General features: G+C 43.8%; 1 protein-coding gene across 1 annotated transcript in view; it reads left to right on the top strand.

The window, feature by feature from the left end:
• Nucleotides 1-24738, top strand: part of LOC306982442 (plexin-A1-like) — a 240913-nt gene that overhangs the window by 55121 nt on the left and 161054 nt on the right. The window contains exon 2 of the mRNA XM_079582377.1: nt 1194-2578. Coding sequence (XP_079438503.1) covers nt 1427-2578 — 1152 coding nt within the window. The 5' untranslated portion in view covers nt 1194-1426. The remainder of the gene's footprint in view (nt 1-1193; nt 2579-24738) is intronic.

The raw sequence follows: 24738 nt of genomic DNA, 5'->3' as shown, positions 1-24738 counted from the left end.
TTTTTCGTTTTCTGGTGGACTATAAACATATTCACCCCACACCAATAAAGTCAGGCCAAAAATCTGGTCCATATGGATGTTTTTTTCACTGCAAATTGTTCTGTAGAAGTGAAAAAACACACTCGTTGCTATTGTTAGCACGTGTAGCATGAAGATAACATTAGCTTCCTGGTTAGCATTGTCCGTTTTTTTAAGTATTTATAGGCTTTTGAACCACTTTTCTCCTCTCCGTGTCTCTGTATCTTTATTTAGTTGATAAATATACTCATAATTCAGTGTTTGTTAAAGTAATGGTGGAGAAATGGGAGAAAGTTCATTATTTCCTGACTGCCATATATATTCTGGACTCCAAATGTCTTCTTTACAATGATACCAAATACAATGGTGTAAATCATTATCTAATGGGCTGGAAATGGCCTAAACCAAAATATGGACCAGTGTCAAAAGCGACTTTTTTTTTACATGGGGGTGGTTCACTGCAACAGCTGAAAACTATGATAAAGCTGTAACTCTGAAAAGGCTATCGTCCAAAAATAAAAACCTCAGACATGGACCTACTTAAAAATCAACGATAGCCTTTGCCACCTTTTCGGTACCGATTTGACAGATTTTGGGGTTTGGACTAAAAGATGCCTTCTGTATCTTTCTGTCGGTCATGAAAGTATTCACTTCAAACTTCATATATTTAATGTCACGTTGACATTGTTTAACCAACCAGCTGAAGTAACGCATTTTGAATCGAGAAATAAAATAACCAGTTCTAGAAATGCATATGAATTGAAATGCCTTCACTCATATGAAATGACACCCAAAGTATCAGTGTCGTATCGCTTTAAAAAACTATTAATGTATTACTATTGATGAAAGTGTAGAGCCTGTTCAGTGAGAGTAGAGGCTGCTGTGGACGTTAGCACTAGCCGCGTTAGCATTAGCAAGTGTAAGATAAGATGAGCCTTTGACTTTGGTTGAAACACAGCATAGGGGGAAGGAATTCACAGTTCAAGTGCGCTGGCGAGAACACTGCCCTCACTCGCCTCATGAACCCATAATAAACCGCCATTTCTCCATTCATTTGTTCTAAACTAACATAACATTAATATTTGAAGATTCATTTTTCAAAACCAGACTCCCAGATCCCTTGTGGATGACCTCTATCGATGAATAACATATCTTTGTCTCTTGTGTCTTCGCAGGGCTCCCGACGTGCCTGTGTGAAGGATGACCCCAAAGACTTCTCGGAGCATTTACAAACGGACTAAGCTTCTATAGTAGCGGATTTTTCTCCTGGATCTTTATCTATTTTCTACCGCTCAACTCTTTGGATTTCTTCTTGGCCGGGTACGGATTCCGAACCGTTGCATCCTGAATTGCGGGGGTTGAGCGCGCCTTTCTCCCTCCCCCTTCCCCCACCCCGGACGGCCTTAACATGGATGCCCGAAAAGCCCTGCTCCGACTCCTCCCGCTTTTAGCAACACTTTGGTCCCTCTCCGACACCCAGCCCGCCCCCTTCCAGCGCTTCACCCCGCCCGACCACGGCCTCACCCACCTGGCCATCCACAACAAAACGGGCGAGGTGTACGTCGGCGCCGTCAACTGGATCTACAAGCTTTCCAGCAACCTGACCAAGCTGCGGAGCCACATGACCGGCCCCGTGGTGGACAGCGAGAAGTGCTACCCGCCCCCGAGCGTCCAGTCCTGCCCCCACGACCAGGCGCAGACCCCGAACGTCAACAAGCTCCTCCTCATCGACTACTCGCAGAACCGCCTGATCGCCTGCGGGAGCACCTCGCAGGGGATATGCCAGTTCCTGCGGCTCGACGACCTTTTCAAGCTGGGCGAGCCGCACCACCGCAAGGAGCACTACCTGTCCAGCGTGTCCGAGTCGGGCACCATGTCCGGGGTGATCATCCCCTCTGCCAACAGCCCCACCAGCAAGCTCTTCATCGGGACGCCCATCGACGGGAAATCGGAGTACTTCCCCACGCTGTCCAGCCGCAAACTCATGGAGAACGAAGAAAACGCGGACATGTTCAGCTTCGTGTACCAGGACGAGTTCGTTTCGTCGCAGCTGAAAATCCCGTCGGACACGCTGTCAAAGTTCCCCGCCTTCGACATCTACTACGTGTACAGCTTCAGCAGCGAGCAGTTCGTGTACTACCTGACCCTGCAGCTCGACACGCAGCTCACCTCGCCGGACGCCAGCGGCGAGCAGTTCTTCACCTCCAAGATCGTCCGGCTGTGCGTGGACGACCCCAAGTTCTACTCCTACGTGGAGTTCCCCATCGGGTGCACCAAGGACGGCGTGGAGTACCGGCTGGTGCAGGACGCCTACCTGGCCAAGCCGGGCCGGCAGCTGGCCAACTCGCTGGGGATCTCGGAGGACGAGGATATATTGTTTACGATCTTCTCCCAGGGCCAGAAGAATCGCGCCAAACCGCCCAAAGAGTCGGCCCTCTGTTTGTTCACGCTGAAGAAGATCAAGGAGAAGATCAAGGAGCGGATCCAGTCGTGTTACAAAGGAGAGGGGAAGCTGTCTCTGCCCTGGCTGCTCAACAAGGAGCTGGCCTGCATCAACTCGGTAAGGCCTCAACCTTTCTCTTTGCATTTTAAAGCCTGTTGTCCTTTGGAAAAGCTTTGAGTTCAAGAAGTTTTTATACCCTTGAATTAACTAAGTGGGATGCTGCAAAAGCCCGTCCTGGAGCCGCCACCTTAAAGGGGCTAGACGCAAGTTAGCCATTTTATACTCAGTACTGCCACCTCAGATCATATGTGTAACTGCACCTTCTATATTAAGCTTGTGCATGACAGCAATTCGAACCCGAAGTAATACCGTTTTTAGTTACAGTGCAGGATTTTAGAGGCAGTTGTGGTGAACAGGTCTGGGCTCATTCTACACATTAGGACATGGCTGGAACATGTAGGGGGAGGAAAATACTTAATCTTAACATTTTCAAACTCCGTATAGTTCCTTTAACGTGGTGGAGGGGTTTGAGCGCCCGAATGATCTTAGGAGCTCTGTTGTCGGGGGCTTCGTGCCCCTGGTAGGATCTCCCATAGCAAACAGGTCCAAAGTGACGGGTCAGACAAAGAGCGGTTCAGAAGCCCCTTATGAGAGACCAACAGGCCCGTTAAATCGTGAGGCCGTCCGCCCGTGGACCCACCACCTGCAGGAGGAGCCATAAGGGGCTGGTGCAGTGTGATTTGGGCAGCTCCAACAGCTGCCCCCACGACCCGGAAACAGACAAGTGGAAGAAGATGGATGGGTGTATGGATGGATGGATGGATGCTGCAAAAGTTCAAATTATTAGCTTGAATAGAACTGCCCGGAGACACTGTTTTTCGAAGGTCTTATTTTCAGAAGAATTTTTCAATATACGACTTTGAGCCTTGAGCCTCAAAATACAGTTCAAAATTGGAATTTCAAATGTTTCACTAATAACTTGCCTATTCCAAAACTAAACTACTAAGCCAAAATCCTCTCTGCGCAAATCTTTGTAACTAATATGTCGACACTCCGGCCTCACAGCAAGAAGGTCCCAGGTTCGATGTCCTCCCCGTGGATGCGTAGGTTTCGTCCAAATGCTCCAGTTTCCCTTAAATTCTGTTTCACACTGGAAGATTTTCAAATCTTTTGGAATTTTTAAACGTGAAAGAGCACAGACCACACACTTTTCCCGCAATTAATAATCTCTCACTTGTACGAACTTTGACTGAAGATCCGATTTGCGTCATGCACGACCATGTGACCCAGGTGGGGGGACACGCGATCGCACGTGAGGCTCGGACCTTGAGGTACTGGACACATCAGTGGCCTGTGTTTTCGTGAATCGTATCTGCAGCGTCAGGGACATGGGGATAGGCCGCTCTCCTTTCATCCAGCACTGCCCCGTCAGCTCTGGGCTGGGACCACGGGGCTGAGCTGGACGGACCGCGGGAACAGACCGTCAGACTGTATTTGGTTTGGGACACTCTCTAAACGAAGTAGTTGTCCTGTTTGCCGTCAGAGCAATGGGACATTCTCTTCCTTCCCTTTTGTGGCTGTGTCGAGTTCTGTTTCACCTTCTACTTTGACATGACTCTTTGCACTTCGACTCGGGTGCCCTTCCGTCCTCCTTCGCTCTCGTGTGTCAGCTGTGTCAGCGAGGGGGGGGGGTCTGTTCAAGCTCATTATCATTTGTCCATCAGAGCTGTCACACTACGATGATGTAAGGGGCGTCCTGGGCGATGCGATTGGTCGGCCCGTGACAGCAGTGAGGCGGGGGGGGGGGTCGAGTGGGGTTACTGGAGGCTGGTTCCAAGCCCTGCCCACCTCTGAACTCCGACCTCTAACCTCCATAGTGCAGTCATGTGACCCCCGGATGGTTGGCTCCTGGCAACCGTCGGCAAAGTGAAGGCAAATGACCTTTAACTTTAATGATACAGTTATGGTGAGGTTTTTAGCTAGTTTTCTTAACATCTTAGTTTAGGTCAGAGTAGAAAAAACACTTGCCCTTTGCGATGCTTGTTTCATGACGTTTTGTCGCTAGCAAGCCGGAGATTTCCGCGGCACAAGATAACTGTATATTCTCGTGTGTATGCATGCGCTCCTACACATGAGCGCACGCTGACCTGACCTCATCTGCAGTAGTTATAGTTGGGGATTTAGCTGTTGAGTGCCGACAATGCAGACCATTTTTCATGATATTTGTAGCACCACAGCGCATTCTGTGTTACAGCTATGGACACGTGCTGTGGCTCGTTTGAAAGGTGAGACTCCAAGCTCTCCGTAGGTGAAAACAATTTTATTCTACGTGTACATTGCTTCCTGGGAAATCTACGCTAAACATAGGGCTTTTCCACCAAGGTGTTGGTTCTGGGCTGGTTCAGAGCTGGTTCTGGTGCCGGGTTGGTTCCACACTGACTTGGTTTTCCACCAAAATGAGAGCTGTGCCTATTGTCATAGCAACGCTTTGGGAAGTCAACATCAAAAATGGATAGTAACATCTTACTACAGCCACTTCTGGTTATAAAATACAGAAAAATAAGTTTAGGTTTCAGTCACAGCAGCCATTAACATTTTGATTTCTTCTTTCTAACTCTTGTTTTAGCCAAAGAGCATAAAGCAAAACAACAGTTTCCTCCACAGAGACTGCTTTGGCTTCTCCAGGAAGTTCTAAGCACAAACTAACTAATATTGATTGGTTGTTGGAGGAGAGAGCCACGCCCCCAGCTGCTGACATCACCGGTGCTCGTTTCTTGGTCCAGCTTTTAACTGGTTCCCGACCGGCACCAGATTTTGGAACCAAGAGCCAGCGTTTTTTCAGTGGAAAACGAAAGAACCGGTTCCGAAACTGGAACTGGCCCAGAACCAGCACCGGCACCAGCCTGGTGGAAAAAGGCACAGAGGCTGGTTTTGATCGAAATCACTGATTTTCTGGACGTACACTAATGTTATGAGGCAAATGCCTAAATATCTCTGTTTCAAGTCAATGTTCAACGCTAACATTGTTGACGCCTCTTGAAACACTGCGTGCTATCAAATCGCTTTCACGCATGCATTTAAACATCCTGGTTCTCGGATTGAAGACTTAACCCGGACGTTTTTCTTGGACCGATTATAACCATTTAAAACCTCAGAGAAATGTTGAAATCTCAACTGTTTCGATCTGTCCATGGGAAGCCGCTCTGCTTTGTCAAAAGCACAAGAGAGAAGTGTCGGGTTTACAGCTGTTCGCTACGCAACACCACGCCCCCTCGGACTAAAAGAAGAAAGTAAAGAAACGCAATAATACATATGAAATGTCCAGATCATGACTCTTCACAAGTTTTTGATCGTCTTTTATTTACTTCTGTTCATCACAGAGTTACCAAAATCACACATATGGTGTATTAGAGGGTCTAGTTTCGTAGTTAAGGCGAGAAACTGCAGGCGAATAGGGAAAAAATGTATATTTACAGATATCAATTTGAAACTGTTGCTGTAGATCACTGACATAAATGTGAGAAAAAAATACATTGCAAGTTTTGTCATTTTATCTTTAAATCTGAATCATGGATAGAGCTACATTCAAATTTATTGTTTCATTTTATTGATAAATGAGCTGCCAAGACTTTTTCAGAGGGGATTTTGGATTTCTTGTTTAGTTTTAAAATAAACTGTTTTTTAGTGGAAAAATGTGTAAAAATGTAATTTTCGCCTTATTTTTTGACATTCAAAACTCAATAAATGGGGCTAGGGATTGGATAATAAAAAATCAATCTGAAAAAATCTTCCAAGTATTGTTCAGTCCAAGGCTGGAAAATTTGACGTCTTTAGGTCCGACTGACGTGGACATAGTGTCGCCACAATGACAGAAATGTGTGTTTTGAGAAAAAGGCCCTTGAAATTGCATTCTCCCATATAAGTCTATGGGGGAACATGGAATCCGCGCAATATTTAAACATGTTATTGTGAAGATTAGGCATATTTTTGGTTTCCGGGTGAACGCTTGTATGTTCAAAGACCAATTTGGCCCAAAACCTGAAAACTGAAAAAATTGAGTTTTGCCTGTAGTGTCTCCCCTTAAAAAACAAACAACACATGGGAGTGAAAAACATCAAGATCATCTATTTATTTAACAATTGTTACCTGACTTTCACTGTCTCAAACACACACTAATGTCTCTGCTTTAAGAACAAATATTAAGTTACGTTGTTTGTATGATTTGTGCTTTGTATTTTTTCCTGCATGTCCAGTAAAGCTGCTACACAACATGTCAAAAATAACTACTTTTTGGACCAAAGTATATTTTGCGACCTATTGCCGATATGCGGATTGCACGGCCTTAAAAAGCCTGCTGTGATTCCGCCTGAGCAGATCCGTGGAATCTTCTCAGTGTTATTCAGCGGCGATCCTGCTGCCTGTTGATCATTAACGTGGGCGCGACTGTGGGAAAGGCAGGGGTGACGCGACATAGTTGACCTCTCACTCTCACTCGGACAGATGGGATTCACTGATGATGAATGGATGAATGGACAACCCCCCCCGCTTCATATTCCACCGTGGCTGTAGTTGCCACGGAAACATTCCAACGCAAGATTTGTAGTCGAGACCTTTTTTGAGAGACTACACATGAAGTATACTGCCTCTTTACATAGTTCCCACCTCGACACACAGCATGGATGATAAACAACCATGTAAATGAGTGACCAGGTGACTGAGTGACACTGACAGTCACATGACCTACTCCTAACCAACAAGCAGGTCAACCTTCTCCTTACCGCTTTGTGGGAATGTTCCTTAGGCTTTTCCCACTGCTTCAACTCAGATTTTCAATTCTCCTTTACTTTAGGCATTTTGGAAGTGAGGAATTAGCCGTCGGTTAATTGTCCTGTGCAGAGAAGAAAATAGTTTGTTTCTAGGCCTATTAGTTTAGCAGTGTTAATTTTGACAACATATTTTAATTTAGTTTTAGTCTTAGTCTTTTGACTAAAATGTAATGTAATTTTAGTCGAGATTTAGTCAAAAAAATATCTTCAATTTTAGTCTAGTTTTAGTCGACTAAAATTGCAAGTAAATTTAGTCGACTAAATTTAAGACGAATTGAGTCGACTTTGCTTTTATAATATTCATTATAATCATGTTTAATCTTGTTCCTCTGCTTCATGGAGCTGCTCCACATGAACAAAGCTCAGAGCTGTTCATTTGACAGTGAATTTAAATGATCTGAGGCTCTTTCAGACGCTCAATAGAAGTTTGAATGATTTTAGTCTCTCCTTTTCATTTTTATTTAGTCTTATTTTAGTCGACTAAAATATCTGGACATTTTGATCATAGTTTTAGTCTCATGAAAAACTTTTAATTTAGTTTTAGTCCTCTTTTAGTCGGCAAAAATATCACTTTGACTAAAATTAAGACTTAATATTTTAGTCGACGAAATTAACACTGTAGTTTAGCAGTCTTACCCCCGTTAACCCTTCTGGACGTGTTTAACATGAGACACTGGGCCAGAGCGCCCCCTGGAGGCAGTCGAGGAAATGACACTTCTGTAAACAGTTGAAAAGTTTTCTCTTTCACCTAACTGCACCACTAGGGCTGCAACTAACGATTATTTTGTCATCGATTAATCTATCAAATATTTTTTACGATTAATCGATTAATTGCTCGGCTGTGAATGGTGTAGGAAAATTGGATTTAAAAAAAAAAAATCAAAAATCACATAAAGCTAAAGTGGCGTCGCTTGAGGACATGTTGATGGAGGAAACTTAAAGTAAATGTTTGTTGGAGGCTCTTGGCGCTAATTCTGCTTCTGATTGGACGAGACACAGACGGATATTTATGAAATTTACAATATACAAAACACTACAGACCCTTACTATGAAAAACAAAGTAGGTTTTCATCCAAAATACTACATTTTCATGTCATTTTTGCTCTATTTGAGTCTGTGCGAACCAGAAAATGATTAATCGATGACTAAAATAGTCGTCGACTATTTCAATAATCGATTAGTCGTCGATTAAACGATTAGTCGTTTCAGCCCTAGGCACCACAATGGGCGTGGAATCAGTCCAGTGACGGATCGAAAATGTGGAGGAATGAATATCGTTTAATATTATATAGAGGGTAGACGATATGGATTTTTCTAAGGCCGATAACGATATGCACGGCCAATATTTCTGACAAGTATTTTTCCAAATGTCTGGTATAAAACATAAACAGAAATACATGATACACAATTTGATTTTATTACTTTAGTTGATTCAATAATAGTGTTTTGTCCCAGCCCTGACTAGCAGGCATTAGCGTTAGCGTGCTGCCGTTAGCTGAGGTTTAGTGAAGCTTGTGTTTAACAAACTTGTTGCTAACCAGTTTTCAACACAATGTTTTTCCACTCCCCCGAGGCCTAGGAAATTATGGGGGGACTAATTTTAAAGACATGGCTCTTTCAGATGCAAAAAAACGTGTCGTCTATCACTTTCAGTCCCGGAGATATTGGCTTTTATCACCACTAGATGGGCCGATAGATACAGACGGCATCTCGTCATAGAAGGGGGCGTGGCTTCGCCGAGGGGGAAAATAGAATCTTTAGAGAAACACAATTCACTCTTTTAAGCCATTTTCTGGTGGAATATCAACTTATTTATCACATAAATAAAGTCAAGTGTAAATCGGGCCCATATGGATATTTTCTCACAGCAGATTGTTCAGTAGAAGTGAAAAAACGGCAGTTGTAGCTTGCGCTAGCTAGCCGTTAGCATTAGCCCGATGCTAACATGTAGCATCAAGTTAGCATTCTCAATTTTTTATGTATTTATGGGCTGTTGAACCACTTTGCTCGTCCCCATGTCTTTGTATCTTTCTTTAGTAAAAACTCCATTCATAATTCAGCATTTGTTAAAGTAGTTTTTGAATAATTAGAGAAAGTTTAGATTTTTCTCCAAATTGTTTTCCCCCTTAACTGTTTTCAAACATGACCATATATGGGCGAATCCAGAGATGCTGTCTGCATCTATAGCCAATGCTGTAAACATCGGCCTGATATATCGGTCGACGTCTAATACTATATATCGTAAAAACGTCATTTCTCTCCTCATTATGCATCTCCTGATCATTACTTTTTGACAAATGATTGATAACATTGATTAGTGATTGAGTAACAACACCATTAACATGAACCCCCCCACACTCACATACGGACAGCGAGAGGAACGCTTGTTTAGCTCACTACCAATCAATCAATGACATAATCAATCATCATCATGGAGCCCGGCCTGAGCTGCTTCCGCACGCCGCGCACTCCGGCTGACGCGACGGAGAGATCCATTTTTCTCTTTTGCCGATGGAAAAGTAACCACATGTCGATTGATATTTTCCAACTATAGCTTTAACTGTAGCGTTGATTGAGAATGATGGGCGGGGTGCACAGACCTTAGCTGCTTTCTCCAGATCACTTTAACGTCATTAAGACATATTTAACACAAATTATTAATGAACTGATAATGGAATATGAACTCGTGAAGAATAAACGTCGAGAAGCAAAGAGGGAATGATGCTGTCGATGCTTTAGGTCATTTGTAGACCTTTAGTACGATGTTTCTAGCTCCTACGGACTCTTGAACATTTTGGGGGTTTGCTCTGAGGGATTTTTCCGATATCGTAATATTTGAAATGAGCGAATTCGAAAACTTAAAAGAAAAGAAATCCCCTTTGATCAAATCTGTCACAAACTACAACTCTAAATTGAAAGTGATAGTCTGTAAGTTTAAGACCGACGGCCACAAAAGACTCTTTACTCTGTGCTTTCCCCCGCTTCCGCAAAATGAAGATGGAAATAAAACCACAGCTGCAACAACAAACACATTTCAGTCCGTGGTCGTAACTCCAGTCGTGTCATAATAAATGAGTCCATGTCCGGTCAATGTCGCTTTTTCTGTGATAGAAAAGCAAAAGCTAATTCTAATTGGGACAGTGCGTGTTAAAGCAGTAACTCTTCCCCCTGGAGGCCATAAGCACAACTGCAGGTGTCGTAGCAAGTTGCGATTTTTTTAACTTGTTAATTGTCTTGGAGAGTAAATACTACGCTGACAGAAAAGACGAATCGACAGAGGGATATTGTGCATCCAATTAAACCAGTGGTTCTCAACCTGGGGGTCGGGACCCCCAAGGGGGTCGCGAGACAAATTATTATATTCCAAAAATGATTCTATCGACACAAACATTTATATGGTTAGTCTGGTGTTATAAGTGATTTGCCTCTGGTGCACTGTGGAGCGGGTCACACTGTTTATAATGAAGGCTAGCTGATACCATAGAAATGCGCTACTAGCCTAGCTAGCCTTGAAACTCTTCAAATATAAGAATTGCATGAATTACAAAAAAAAAATATCTCCAGAAATCATCAACACTCTGGATAACTAGGAAATAAGGCCCTATGTCAAAAAACCTGAAATATCCCTTTAAGTAGCCATGTGCCTTTCAAAGTAATCCAATAGAACTGGCAAGTCCTTTGTACGCCATTAATGTTTTAGCCTGTTCTGTGAGAGTATTTATAGAGTTCGGGAAAGTCCACAGTTACCATGGAGATCCGCCATCTTTGCAGCTGTTGGCATACATTTCCATTGACTAACATTAGCTAAAAACAGTATAAAAAGTGGAGAAAAAAGCCGTGGAGCAACTCCGTTAGCTGCTGAGTTACTGCTGGTAAATACACACTGTGGTCTCCAAGTGTTTTAATGTGAACAATAACTCCAGTGTTTGAACTTTTAAAATCTCCATTAATTTACAATTGCTGCTAGTCCCATAATGCTTAGCGATATGACGTCACATTCCCGAACTCTATAAACTGCTGTGGACATTAGCGCTAGCCGTGTTAGCATTAGTGGGTGCGTTGCGGTTAGCCTTTTTTAATTTATTATGGAACCAAGGTAATGACTGCTGTACAGCCTTACAGCGTGACCCAATATGAAAAATTAAGATGCTTTAAGACTGTGATTCCTCTGTCATATAAAAAATTCTACAATTCTGGCTCGTTTACAATAGATACAGACGGTATCTCTGGAATCACCCATATATGGTCATTTTTAAAAACAGTTAAGGGGGAAAACAATTTTGAAAAAAATTCATATTTTCTCTAATTATTCAAAAACGACTGTAACAAATGCTGAATTATGAACATTGTTTCTACTAAATAAAGATACAAAGACATGGGGAGGAGGAAAGTGGTTCAACAGCCCATAAATACATAAATAACGGAGAATGCTAACTTGATGATACATGTTAGCATCGGGCTAATCCTAACGTTAGCTAGCGCTAGCTACAACTGCTGTTTTTTCACTTCTACTGAACAATCTGTTGTGAGAAAATATCCATATGGGCCTGATTTACACTTGACTTTATTTGTATGTGATAAATAAGTTGAGATTCCACCAGAAAATGGCCAAAAAGAGTGGAAAATTGTGTTTCTCTAAAGATTTTATTTTCCCCCTCGGCGAAGCCACGCCCCCTTCTATGACGAGATGCCGTCTGTATCTATGATGTTTGACTGGCGTTCATCCTAACCTGCCGCCTCTCTCCGGTGTTTCAATATAGTTCAACTTTAGCCGAGCATCTACAGTTTATCGGGAATGAGGAATTGTAATCCTGCTAATTCCGCTCACAGCCGTACATTATCCGATATTTTTGGATGTCTGTATAGAGCGTGATTGCGCGCCGGTGGGAGCTCTCCTCTTTCTCGGGCGCTGTTGTCGCTCCTGATTGCTGTTTTTTGCTCGTGGCGAACCTGTATTTTCCGAGACGGCGGAGCATTGTTTCTAAGCCTGTGTTTTCTGCGATGGCGCGGTTCGGAGCGTCTGTGTGAAAGCCTTTGATGATTGGTGGAGTAAGTAGGATCCCGTTGAGTTTTAGCCGCGGGAGTCTGATGACAGAACACACAGATGCAAGAGGCTGAACTGGTCTAATGTTTACCAGCGGGAGACGCATAAACATGCCTCTGTGCGCACACTCGCTGCGGGATTACTGGAGAAAAGTTTGGGGAATAAAAAAGAGCATCGAAGGTTAGTTTGTCGCGCTGCACTTAGAGAGTGGAGGTAGTTTGTTTCTACGCTCGCTTCACTGTGTAGGTCTGTTTAAGGCTCTATACATATATCTTTGTATAGATACAGACGGCATCTCGTCATAGAAGGGGGCGTGGCCTCGCCGAGGGGAAAATAGAATCTTTTGGGAAACACAATTTTTCAGTCTTGTTAGATATTTTCTGGTGGAATATGAACTTATTTATCACAGACAAATAAAGTGAAGTGTAAATCGGGCCCATATGGATATTTTCTCACAGCAGATTGTTCAGTAGAAGTGAAAAAAACGGCAGTTCTAGCTAACGCCAGTTAGCCGTTAGCATTAGCCCGATGCTAACATGTAGCATTATGTTAGCATTCTCTGTTATTGATGTATTTATGGGCTGTTGAACCACTTTGCTCCTCCCCATGTCTTTGTATCTTTATTTAGTAGAAAACTATATTCATAATTCAGCATTTATTAAAGTAGTTTTTGAGTAATTAGAGAAAGTTTAGATTTTTTCAAAATTGTTTTCCTCCTTAACTGTTTTCAAACATGACCATAGATACAGACGGCATCTCGTCATAGAAGGGGGCGTGGCCTCGCCAAGGGGGAAAATAGAATCTTTAGAGAAACACAATTTTTCACTCTTTTTAGACATTTTCTGGTGGAATATCAACTTATTTATCTCATACAAATAAAGTCAAGTCTAAATCGGGCCCATATGGATATTTTCTCACAGCAGATTGTTCAGTAGAAGTGAAAAAACGGCAGTTGTTGCTAGTGCTAGCTAACCGTTAGCTCCGTTTTTTTATGTATTTATGGGCTGTTGAACCACTTTGCTCCTCCCCATGTCTGTGTATCTTTATTTAGTAGAAACTATATTCATAATTCAGCATTTGTTAAAGTAGTTTTTGAATAATTAGAGAAAGTTTAGATTTTTTTCAAAATTGTTTTCCCCCTTAACTGTTTTCAAACATGACCATATATGGGCGATTCCAGAGATGCCATCTGTATCTATGGTTTGGCAGTCGATATTTAGCCAGGGCTGGCTTTTAGTCTGTTGACGCTCGGGATGCACCGATACCACATTTTCTAAAGCCGATACGAGTACGAGTTTATTTTTTATTGCTCTGTCCATCATAGACGGAACAGCCCATGTCCAAAAGCTCCTCAATGCCTGTGCTTCAGTCATGTATCTATTTTTATTTAACAATAGTATTGAGGTGGTTACTTGTTACTGCAGCTAAATGGTCTCTTTTCGCCTTTACTTCAGCTCCGTGTGGATTTTCTCCTGTGTTTAAATTTACGTATCCAGTCGCTACAGCATTTTGATGGTTTTGCTGCAGCTCATTTTCGCTCAATATGGACATGCAGTGTCTCTTTATTTTGGATTTTCTGAGGACTTTTTAGTTGCTGGGTTAGTTTTTCAGATGAATAAACCCCTGGGCTTAAAACGGCGAAAGAATCGCCATAGCTGCCGCGAGTTAGCAACTAGTTAGCAACATTAGCTTATATCTTGTAAACACTGCAGACTCCACGCTGCAGCACTAACAACATTTAGCTCTGGTTAAATCCAGCACAGACTCTGATTTAGGGAGTGTCGTCTGTAATAAAGTCAGCTCTATGTGGAATATTGGATTTACACTAAAGAATTCTACAGTTTGTTGCTATTTTCTCTCCTCAGTGGAGCTGCGTCCTGTATGAGCGCCGGCCACACGTCAAGTGGCATCGGTTTCTGTCATCGGGACCTCATTAATGAGTACGAGTATGAGTACAAGCATGTGATATCGGCCCGATACTGATACTTGGTAGCTTCTATCTTGACCTGTTTTGGAGCTATAGTGGAGAGAGGGAGAGGCTAAATGCTAACGCCGTCTGCGCTTTGTTTACGTGACTGAAGGCACGGGGGAAGATCAGACAGGTCCTAAAGAACTCGTTAAGGTAGCTATGGTAAGAACATATCTCAGTATGTAAAAACAGTGGCCTATTCCTCTAATTATCTCCAATTGATTGGTGTCATGTGATGAAGAAGGGGGAGCTTGATCCTTTACTCTTGAAAATTCTGCTCCTGCTTTCCTCATTTTTCCAAACTAGGGAGTGACTTTCTGGCCTTTTCTCGCGTTCTGGAATTTGCTGACTTTGCAAACTTACAGACTTTAAAGTTGACACTAACCATGTCGTATGTCAGGCAGTAAAGTGAATATTACCCTGGGATACAAAGTGACACATTAGGAACAAGTTACCGGCTAACGATCCAGCTTTTTATGGATGAACTAGCAGCTTGTTTTTATAGGGGCTTGGGGCTATACGCATTACAGTACATGCATATGCAGGCACAGGAAGAGATAAAGGCAAACACTCCTCAGCAAAGTTTGATATTTGGATTCAGCACATCAAGATTGTTCTAAATCAGCTCCAATTTTCTCATAAACCAGCGTCTTCTTCCAATGTATTTTGCGGCGCTAGTTCATATCCGAGGTTGCTGCTCGCTCCTGTTACGTTTGCTAACAGAACAGTCGGCTGTAACGGCATCTCTCCACACAACACCCCCCCCCCCCTCCTCCTTCATCCAGACCCTCTCAGCGCCGCGCCCACGCTGCGATCAATACCCAATTACTCTGCAATTAGCCTCGTTTACAGCCAAAGACTGGGATTTTCTGCTGTAAGCGCTCCTCCGAGAGACCGGGGAAAGGGTCGAGCGAGAGCAGGCCGGATGAACACTGCGTCCACCGGGGGGCGCTGTGGCCTGAAACCGCGGCTCAGAGCGGCAAAGCGGCCAAGTGGACCACGAGGGGGGGAAGCGGGAGCGGGAGATAGTTTTACAGATGTTTCTGTTCGAGCTCAAAATGCAAAGCTGTTTGTATCGCCAGTTTTGAGTTTTGAGAAGAAGAAGAAGATTGAGTGAATATAACAATTTCTTCAACTTTTTTGATATGTAAATAAACACATGCTGGGATCTATGCACAGAGCAGAACGACACTGACAAAAGTACCGATTAAATAGAGACATTAAGACATTGATCTAGGAATCTCGATACTTGGTATTGACTGAAAAGCTCCAGTAGGGGGCAGTGAGCGCTGTCACTGTGTTCAAACAGCGCGGCTCGTGTTTAGAAAGCTTTAGCTGAAATTAAACGGTGTATTGCCAGGAGCCTCCATGTGGCTTCTGCCAAACTTCTTATGGTTTGCTTTTCAAAATGCCACTCTTCCATAAAGGCCAGATTTGTGCAGTGAACATCTAATGTTGTTGTTCTGTGGACAGTTTCCCCCACCTGAGCTGTAGCTCTCTGCAGTTCATCCAGGGTCATCATAGGCTTCTTGGTAACAGCTCTGGTCAGTGCTGTCCTTGTTCGGTCAGTAAGTTTAGGAGGACGGCCGGGTCTTGGTAGGTTTGCAGTGACGCCAGACTCTTTCCATTCCTGGATGGTGTATTTAACTGTACTTTGATAGACGTTTGGAAATCTTTTTATATCCTAACCCAGCTTTATACTTCTCAATAACTTCATCCTGGACCTGTCGGGTGTGTTCTTGGACCTCATGATGCTTCTGCTCCTCAATAGCCTCTAACAGACCTCTGAGACCATCACAGAGCAGCTGTATTTGAACTGACATTAGATTACAGACAGGAAGACTCTATTTAGTCATTCGGCCAACATGTGATCGTTCAGAAATCATCAGGAAACTTCTGAAGGCAGTTGGTTGGGAGGAAAGGGGGGTCGGTATGCACATCCCACTTTTTTTTTTTTTACAAAGATATTCAAAATTCTGTATACATTTAATTTCACTTCACGATTGTGTGTCACTTAGTGTCTGTCACATCAAATTTCAATGAAATATGTTCATGTTTATGGTCCATGGCGTGGTAAAATGTGGAAAAGTTAAAGGGGGCATACTTCTGCAACCCACTGCAGTGGTACTGAAAGAAAAGAAAAAAACGGTTCCAGGGCTGCAACTAACGATTATTTCGGTAATCGATTAATCTACCGATCATTTTTTACGATTATTTGATTAATCGCTTGGCTGTGAAAGGTGCATGGAAATGTTATATTTTCAATTTTTTGACCACATAGAGCTAAAGTGGCGTCGCTTGAGGACATGTTGATGGAGTAAACTTAAAGTAAATGTTTGTAGGAGGCTCTTTGTGCTAATTCTGCTTTCTGATTGGACGAGGCAAAGACAGATATTTATGAAATTTACAATCTACAAAACACTGCAGACCCTCACTTAAAAAACAAAGTAGGTTTTCATCCACATTACATCATTTTCATGTCTTTTTTGCTCTATTTTAGTCTGTGTTTACTAGAAAACGATTAATCGATTACTGGAATAGTTGACAACTATTTTACTAATCGATTAGCTGTCGACTAATCGATTAGTTGTTTCAGCCCTAAACCGTACCCAGCCCTACTAGCATTGCGTAGCAGGACGTTCGGGAAAAAGAGTCAACTGTGTAGAAGTGCTTTGTATCGTGATTTAAAAACGACCCACAAAAGTGAAATATCGTCAGCTCCAGAGATCATAAGACGCTCTCATATTGGTCCAAACCTCCTCAAGCTCCTCTTTTTCCTTTACCTGTAAACCCTTTGAGGTATCGTGAGAGCCAAAAAACAAGTTGGGACAGTCTACACTCGACTACCTCCAGCTTTAAAGGCTTTGAAATGTAAGGAAGTTGGGAGGACGGCAGACGTTTCTCTCTCCGTTCAGTGAGTGTGGTCCACATTTGCGCTGACAGTCTTGGGAGTCGCTGGCCGAGCGGCTGCCAGCTCCTTGAGGTTTTCCTGTCTCCCCCTCCAGCTCCACGCGCTCTCTGCGTCCCGGGCCAATAAGTTGTAATTACTTGAGCCGTTAGAGCCTCCCACGCTCGAGGAGGTGCTTTGGATGTGTGCAGGCGAGGGCCGGTGGACAAAGAACCAGAGGAAGACGGAGATTTACAGATGTAGGATGGACGGAAAATTGCCCAAACATTTCCCGGAATTTAAACTCTTGAGTTCATAAACCTCCCATCGGGCCGTGACGATCTCTTCTAGTGTTGTTTCCGTCCTGCTTTTGGCGTCGCCGCTCGCGTTAATGAGCCTTCCGGGACTTGCGGCTCTGCCAAACACCGCCCCCTCTGGAGACGAGGTGTTATTGTCTGAAACGTTCATCGCGGAGGTTCATCCACTGTGAAATGCCGCTATTTTCTCCGTTTTTTTTTTGGCCCGATCTCCTTGAATTCCCCGAGCGTCAGCGGATTCTGAAACGGTCCAAACATTTCAGGGCAGGGCGCGCCGCAAATGTGTCACTTTATAAAAAGAGAAAATGAGGCCGTAATGGTGTAATGGGCGACATTCACAACGCTGTGGCCAAAGAATGAGGTCAGGTATGAGTGGGAGAAGATCAATACAACGCACCTCTGAAGGCATTTGGGCAAACAGAGGCCTTGTCCTAGCAGATGTCTGTACATTTATTTGCATTTTTATCCAATTTTTCCTAAAGCATTACTTAATTTCTTACCTAAAGTAAGTTGTGTCTCATTGTATTGTGGGATATTTTAAGATGAAGTATTTTTTTGAACAGACCTTTGAACAGACTTAGAGTTTTAGAGTTAGTTTCTGTGGTATAGTAAGTTATTGATTGACATGGTTTGTCGCGATATTTTCCTGCCTCAATAAATCGAACTTTAAATGTTGTTATCGTGACAGGCCTAATTACGCCTTACAATATAGTTTCCCTTTTTGTCGGCTTAGAAAATTGACATGTTCAATTTTCAATTATTTTCTCTCTCTCCCTCCCTCCTTTCTCTCTCTCTCTCCTTTCTCTCTCTCTCTCCTTTCTCTCTCTCTCGCTCTCTCTCCTTTCTCTCTCTCTCTCTCTCCTTTCTCTCTCTCTCTCCTTTCTCTCTCTCTCTCCTTTCTCTCTCTCTCGCTCTCTCTCCTTTCTCTCTCTCTCTCTCTCTCTCCTTTCTCTCTCTCTCTCCTTTCTCTCTCTCTCTCCTTTCTCTCTCTCGCTCTCTCTCCTTTCTCTCTCTCTCTCTCTCCTTTCTCTCTCTCTCTCCTTTCTCTCTCTCTCTCCTTTCTCTCTCTCTCCTTTCTCTCTCTCTCTCCTTTCTCTCTCTCTCTCTCCTTTCTCTCTCTCTCGCTCTCTCTCCTTTCTCTCTCTCTCTCGCTCTCTCTCCTTTCTCTCTCTCTCGCTCTCTCTCCTTTCTCTCTCTCTCTCTCTCTCTCTCCTTTCTCTCTCTCTCTCCTTTCTCTCTCTCGCTCTCTCTCCTTTCTCTCTCTCTCTCTCTCCTTTCTCGCTCTCTCTCCTTTCTCTCTCTCTCCTTTCTCTCTCTCTCTCCTTTCTCTCTCTCCTTTCTCTCTCTCTCTCCTTTCTCTCTCTCCTTTCTCTCTCTCTCTCCTTTCTCTCTCTCTCTCCTTTCTCTCTCTCTCCTTTCTCTCTCTCTCTCCTTTCTCTCTCTCTCTCCTTTCTCTCTCTCTCCTTTCTCTCTCTCTCTCTCTCCTTTCTCGCTCTCTCTCCTTTCTCTCTCTCTCTCCTTTCTCTCTCTCCTTTCTCTCTCTCTCTCCTTTCTCTCTCTCCTTTCTCTCTCTCTCTCCTTTCTCTCTCTCTCTCCTTTCTCTCTCTCTCCTTTCTCTCTCTCTCTCCTTTCTCTCTCTCTCTCCTTTCTCTCTCTCTCTCTCCTTTCTCTCTCTCTCTCTCTCCTTTCTCTCTCTCTCTCTCTCCTTTCTCTCTCTCTCTCTCCTTTCTCTCTCTCTCTCTCCTTTCTCTCTCTCTCTCTCCTTTCTCTCTCTCTCTCTCTCCTTTCTCTCTCTCTCTCTCTCCTTTCTCTCTCTCTCTCTCTCCTTTCTCTCTCTCTCTCCTTTCTCTCTCTCTCCTTTCTCTCTCTCTCTCTCCTTTCTCTCTCTCTCTCCTTTCTCTCTCTCTCTCTCTCTCCTTTCTCTCTCTCTCTCCTTTCTCTCTCTCTCTCTCTCTCTCTCTCCTTTCTCTCTCTCTCTCTCTGCTTTCTCTCTCTCTCCTTTCTCTCTCTCTCCTTTCTCTCTCTCTCTCTCTCTCCTTTCTCTCTCTCTCCCTCTCTCTCTCTCTCTCTCTCTCTCTCTCTCTCTGTGTTTAATCCATGGAGCTCCTCGGAGACGTCTGCACACGTCCAGACGCCTGCAGAGGATTGTGGGTAACACATGAACGCCCCCCCCCCCCCACTCCCCCCTCTCTTCTTTATAAATAGCTCAAGGGCTGATCTATTTGTGGATTTTATTTCATTCTTCCAATGTCGCGTTAATGTGTTGCAATTCGTTTCGCGTTTTCTGTTTTTCAAATCCAGCTTGAGACTGAAATGCGCCCAGAGGCCTGAGCACGTGGGAGACGACTCAAATACTACTTCTGGATTGTTTTAACACTAGACAAGTTTTGTTCCTCTTACTTTGTCCTTGACCTCACACCCTGTTAAGGTGAAAACATCGACTTTTACCGCAGTGAACTTCTGTATCAGAGCATGAAAAACAACTAAATGAAGCCGGTTTCCCACACTTATTTATTCACAAAATACTGACATATCTATGTGTATGAAAGGCTGTGACCGAGCGATGCACCCAATAGCCGCTGGCTGCTCTTCTTTATGACTGCGAACTCATTTCAAATCACCATAACAAAATAAAATACCAAAAAAGTTTACACACCCCACTTCCTAATACTGTGTACTAGGAACAAGGTCATCATGGGTCTTGTTGACGAGGCCTATGATGAAAGGCCTATGAAAAGTGCACCATAGATACAGACGGCGTCACGCCATAGAAGGGGGGGGGGGGGCATTTTCCTAGACCTAGACTGAGATGGACCCTCCAGAACCTTCACTTTATTCTACTGGAGCCAGTGACATCACAGGAGATATACAGACGACCCACCCATATATGGTCAGGTTTGAAAACAGTTAAGGGGGAAAATCTCAACTTTGGACTTATGGATATTTTCTTACAGCAGATTGTTCAGTAGAAGTGAAAAAAACGGCAGTTGTAGCTAGCACTAGCATTAGCCCGATTCCAACATGTAGCATTATGTTAGCATTCTCCGTTTTTTTATGTATTTATGGGCTGTTGAACCACTTTGCTCCCCTCCATGTCTTTGTATCTTTATTTAGTAGAAAACTATATTCATAATTCAGCGTTTGTTAAAGCAGTTTTTGAATAATTAGAGAAAGTTTTTGATTTTTTTCTAAATTGTTTTCCCCCTTGACTGTTTTCAAACATGACCATATATGGGCGATTCCAGAGATGCCGTCTGTATCTATAAGTAGCTAGCCTTGCTGCTACTAGCCTAGCAACACCGCTGGAATCCCAACAAACGTTGCCAAGCAAGGCGCAAACTTTTGGGAACTATCTTCCGCGAAAAATCATTAAATGAACCTTTCGGCCGTCATAAAAGTGAATGAAGCTTATTTTGTGAGTTCAGGCGGAAAATAGCCGTATAATAAGCGGGATAATGTATAGAACACTGGTTATTATCGGGAAAATAAGCACCGACAGGGCAAACCGGTCTTGTTCTATAACTTATTCCTTACTTAGTTGTTTCTGTTTTGTGTTGTTTTTTGATTCTAGATCATTTGGGGGAAATTGGGAGACATTTCGGCAAAAATAATTAAAAACATGTGGAAAAATCTGTGAGAAAAAAATGGGCAAAAGTGAAGGTATAATATTAGATAAATAAGAAAAAAATGGGGCAAAAATAAACAATTGTGTAAAAAAAAATGGGGTAAAAAATGGGCAAAAATGTCTCTCCTAAACTCAAGTACAGGAGGACGGGAGGGCATCTGACACACACTAAACAAATTTGAACAGTTGAAAAAAGGAATCTGGTTATGCACCGAACAAAGGAGACATTCAGTGCCATGAGTGATGATGCCGTCACAGGAGGTCAGAGTGGAGTCAAAACAGTCATTCAGTAAAGTGAAGGCGGGGGCGGGACTTAAACAGGAGCCATGTGTCCGCATGAAGAGCGTTTTGGAAAAGACTGGACACTAAAATGTTTGTAGAGAAAATGAAAAACAGGAAGTGCACAGGCAGCTGAGGTCAAAGGTCAGGTGAGACGCGGCAGGTGAATAGGAGAGGGAAATATATCAATTTTCTGTATTTTACTATGAGGTCATCTGTTTTCAGGGACAAAAACTAAAATATGTTGATGTTTTGTTGATATACAGTTGTGCCAATAAGTTTCCATGCCTTTTTTAGATTTTTTTTTTGTGCCATTTCTCAAAGAAGATGAATTAAAACACAAGAACACTTTTACATTCATGGTCAGTGATGTTGTGAAGCAATTTATTGTGAAAAAATCAATATGCAAACTCATTTCAAATCACCATAACAAAATAAAATACTAAAATGACCCTGCTGAAAAGTTTACACACCCCAGTTCCTAATACTGTGTAGTGTCTTCTTCAGCATCAGTGACAGCTTGGAGTCTGTAGTGGTATATAATCTCTGTATATAATCTGATGGTAAAGTGGACCATTCTTCTTGGCAAAAAGCCTCCAGTTCCTGTAAGTTCCTGGGCTGTCTTGCATTAACTGCACGTGTGAGATCTCCCCGCAGTGGTTCAATGATACTGAGGTCAGGAGACTGAGATGGACACTCCAGAACCTTCACTTTATTCTACTGGAGCCAGTGGCATCACAGTAGATGTACAGACGACCCACCCATATATGGTCATGTTTGAAAACAGTTAAGGGGGAAAATCTAAACTTTCTCTAATTATTCAAAAAACACTTTAACAAATGCTGAATTATTAATATAGTTTCTACTGAATAACAATACAAAGACATGGAGAGGAGCAAAGTGGTTCAACAGCCCATAAATACATAAAAAAAATGGAGAATGCTAACTTGATGCTACATGTTGGCATCGGGCTAATGCTATTGGTCAGCTTGTGCTAGCTACAACTGCCGTTTTTTCACTTCTACAGAACAATCTGCTGTGAGAAAATATCCATATGGGCCCGATTTACACTTGACTTTATTTATATGTGATAAATAAGTTCATATCCCACCAGAAAATAGCTAAAAACAGTGAAAAATTGTGTTTCTCTAAAGATTCTATTTTCCCCCTCGGCGAAGCCACGCCCCCTTCGATGACGAGATGCCGTCTGTATCTATTGCTAGCCTAGCTACTTAGTTGAAGGTGCAATTGGAGAGGAGCAATGGTGGTGAATCTCTGGAGCGACGGGTTAATTATTTTTATCTCTATTTTGTTTATGTTTTTTAGTTTTCGTTCGTTTCGTTCGTTATTTTATAGCCCTCGTTTAGTTTTGTAGTTTATTGGTTTATTTGGTCGGGACACTCTCAAACACACTCTCATTCATCCTGGCCTATTGTACATGTTTTCTAGTGGAATTCTTTCCTTTTTTTTTTTATTTAAGCTGCCCCCTAGTGGCTGGAGTGAGCATTCTGGCTATTTCTTTAAAAAATTCATAACTCCGCACAGGAATGGGCCAGAGACTTCCTTTTTTTTTTTTGACATACTCAGGAATTTTGCGGGGGCTATTGGCTATTGTGGGCCGAATTGAATCATCCCGGGCCGCCTGTTGGAGACCCCAGTTAGCATAATGACAAAAAACCCTATCATGAAGCATCATCCAGTGAATCCTTTGCTCCTGATGCAGTGTTTTTACTGAGGCTAGTAACTCATGCCATGTAATCTTTTGCTATTCACTCTTTTTGCCCAGATCGGCACTTCCAAAGTCCGTTCATTACGCGGAGAACGAAGGAAAATGTCCGCCGCTAAAATCCGATGTTTAGCAGATCGATTTTCGGGCGTTGAAGGTGTTCCGTTTCCAAAGACACTAGAAAATGAATCTGATTTACCAGCTTTAATGAGACAAAACAGAAACCGACAAACGAGATCACGTAAAGCCACGTTCACCAGGTCGTGGGTCCCACTCGAGCGGTGAAGTTCCCCCGTGTGAGCTGTTAAACTAACCCCTCTCACTTCTCTTTCCTAACGGGGGTCTGAGTGAACCGCAGTCAGCCTTTACTGCCTTCAAATGAACACACCACATCAGTGACAAGGGGGCTTTTAAAATACTTTCCAACCTCAGGGGAAATGCCCTTTCTCCAGCAGATACAGAGCTGCTCTGATGTAGCGCTGGTTTAGCTCTGGTTTAGCTCTGGTTTAGCCCTGGTTTTGCCCTGGTTTAGCCCTGGTATTGCCCTGGTTTAGCCCTGGTATTGCCCTGGTTTAGCCCTGGTATTGCCCTGGTTTAGCCCTGGTTTAGCCCTGGTATTGCCCTGGTTTAGCCCTGGTTTAGCCCTGGTATTGCCCTGGTTTAGCCCTGGTATTGCCCTGGTTTAGCCCTGGTTTAGCCCTGGTTTAGCCCTGGTTTAGCCCTGGTATAGCCCTGGTATCGCCCTGGTTTAGCCCTGGTATCGCCCTGGTATCGCCCTGGTATCGCCCTGGTATCGCCCTGGTATCGCCCTGGTTTAGTCCTGGTATCGCCCTGGTATCGCCCTGGTATCGCCCTGGTATCGCCCTGGTTTAGTCCTGGTATCGCCCTGGTATCGCCCTGGTTTAGTCCTGGTATCGCCCTGGTATCGCCCTGGTATCGCCCTGGTATCGCCCTGGTTTAGTCCTGGTATCGCCCTGGTATCGCCCTGGTATCGCCCTGGTATCGCCCTGGTATCGCCCTGGTATCGCCCTGGTTTAGCCCTCGTATAGCCCTGGTATAGCCCTGGTTTAGCCCTGGTTTAGCCCTGGTATAGCCCTGGTTTAGCCCTGGTTTAGCCCTGGTTTAGCCCTGGTTTAGCCCCGTTTTAGCCCTGGTTTAGCCCTGGTTTAGCCCTGGTATCGCCCTGGTATCGCCCTGGTTTAGCCCTGGTTTAGCCCTGGTTTAGCCCTGGTTTAGCCCTGGTTTAGCCCTGGTTTAGCCCTGGTTTCGCCCTGGTTTAGTCCTGGTCTAGTCCTGGTCTAGCCCCGGTTTAGCCCTGGTTTAGCCCCCTCTCTCCTCCCCTGTTCACTCCCAGCATGCTCCTCCCTCGGCCCGGCTGTGGGAACCGCTCCGTGGCCCGCAGCCGTGTCTCCGCGTCGGAAATGAAGCTGTGCTCGGCGTGTTTTGTTTGGCCCACAGACGGGCCTGAACACGCTGCGCCTGCCCCGCTCCCAGCGCCTGCCCCGCTCCCAGCGCCTGCCCCGCTCCCAGCGCCTGCCCCGCCGTCTGTTTGTTTAAGGAGACAAATGGCTCCGCTGTCGTATTGTCTCGCGGGCCCAAATGCC

Source organism: Gobius niger (assembly GCF_951799975.1).
Source record: "Gobius niger genome assembly, chromosome: 24".
Taxonomy (NCBI): domain Eukaryota; kingdom Metazoa; phylum Chordata; class Actinopteri; order Gobiiformes; family Gobiidae; genus Gobius; species Gobius niger.
The sequence above is the reverse complement of the archived record's forward strand: the minus strand, read 5'-3'. Positions and strand labels throughout refer to the sequence as shown.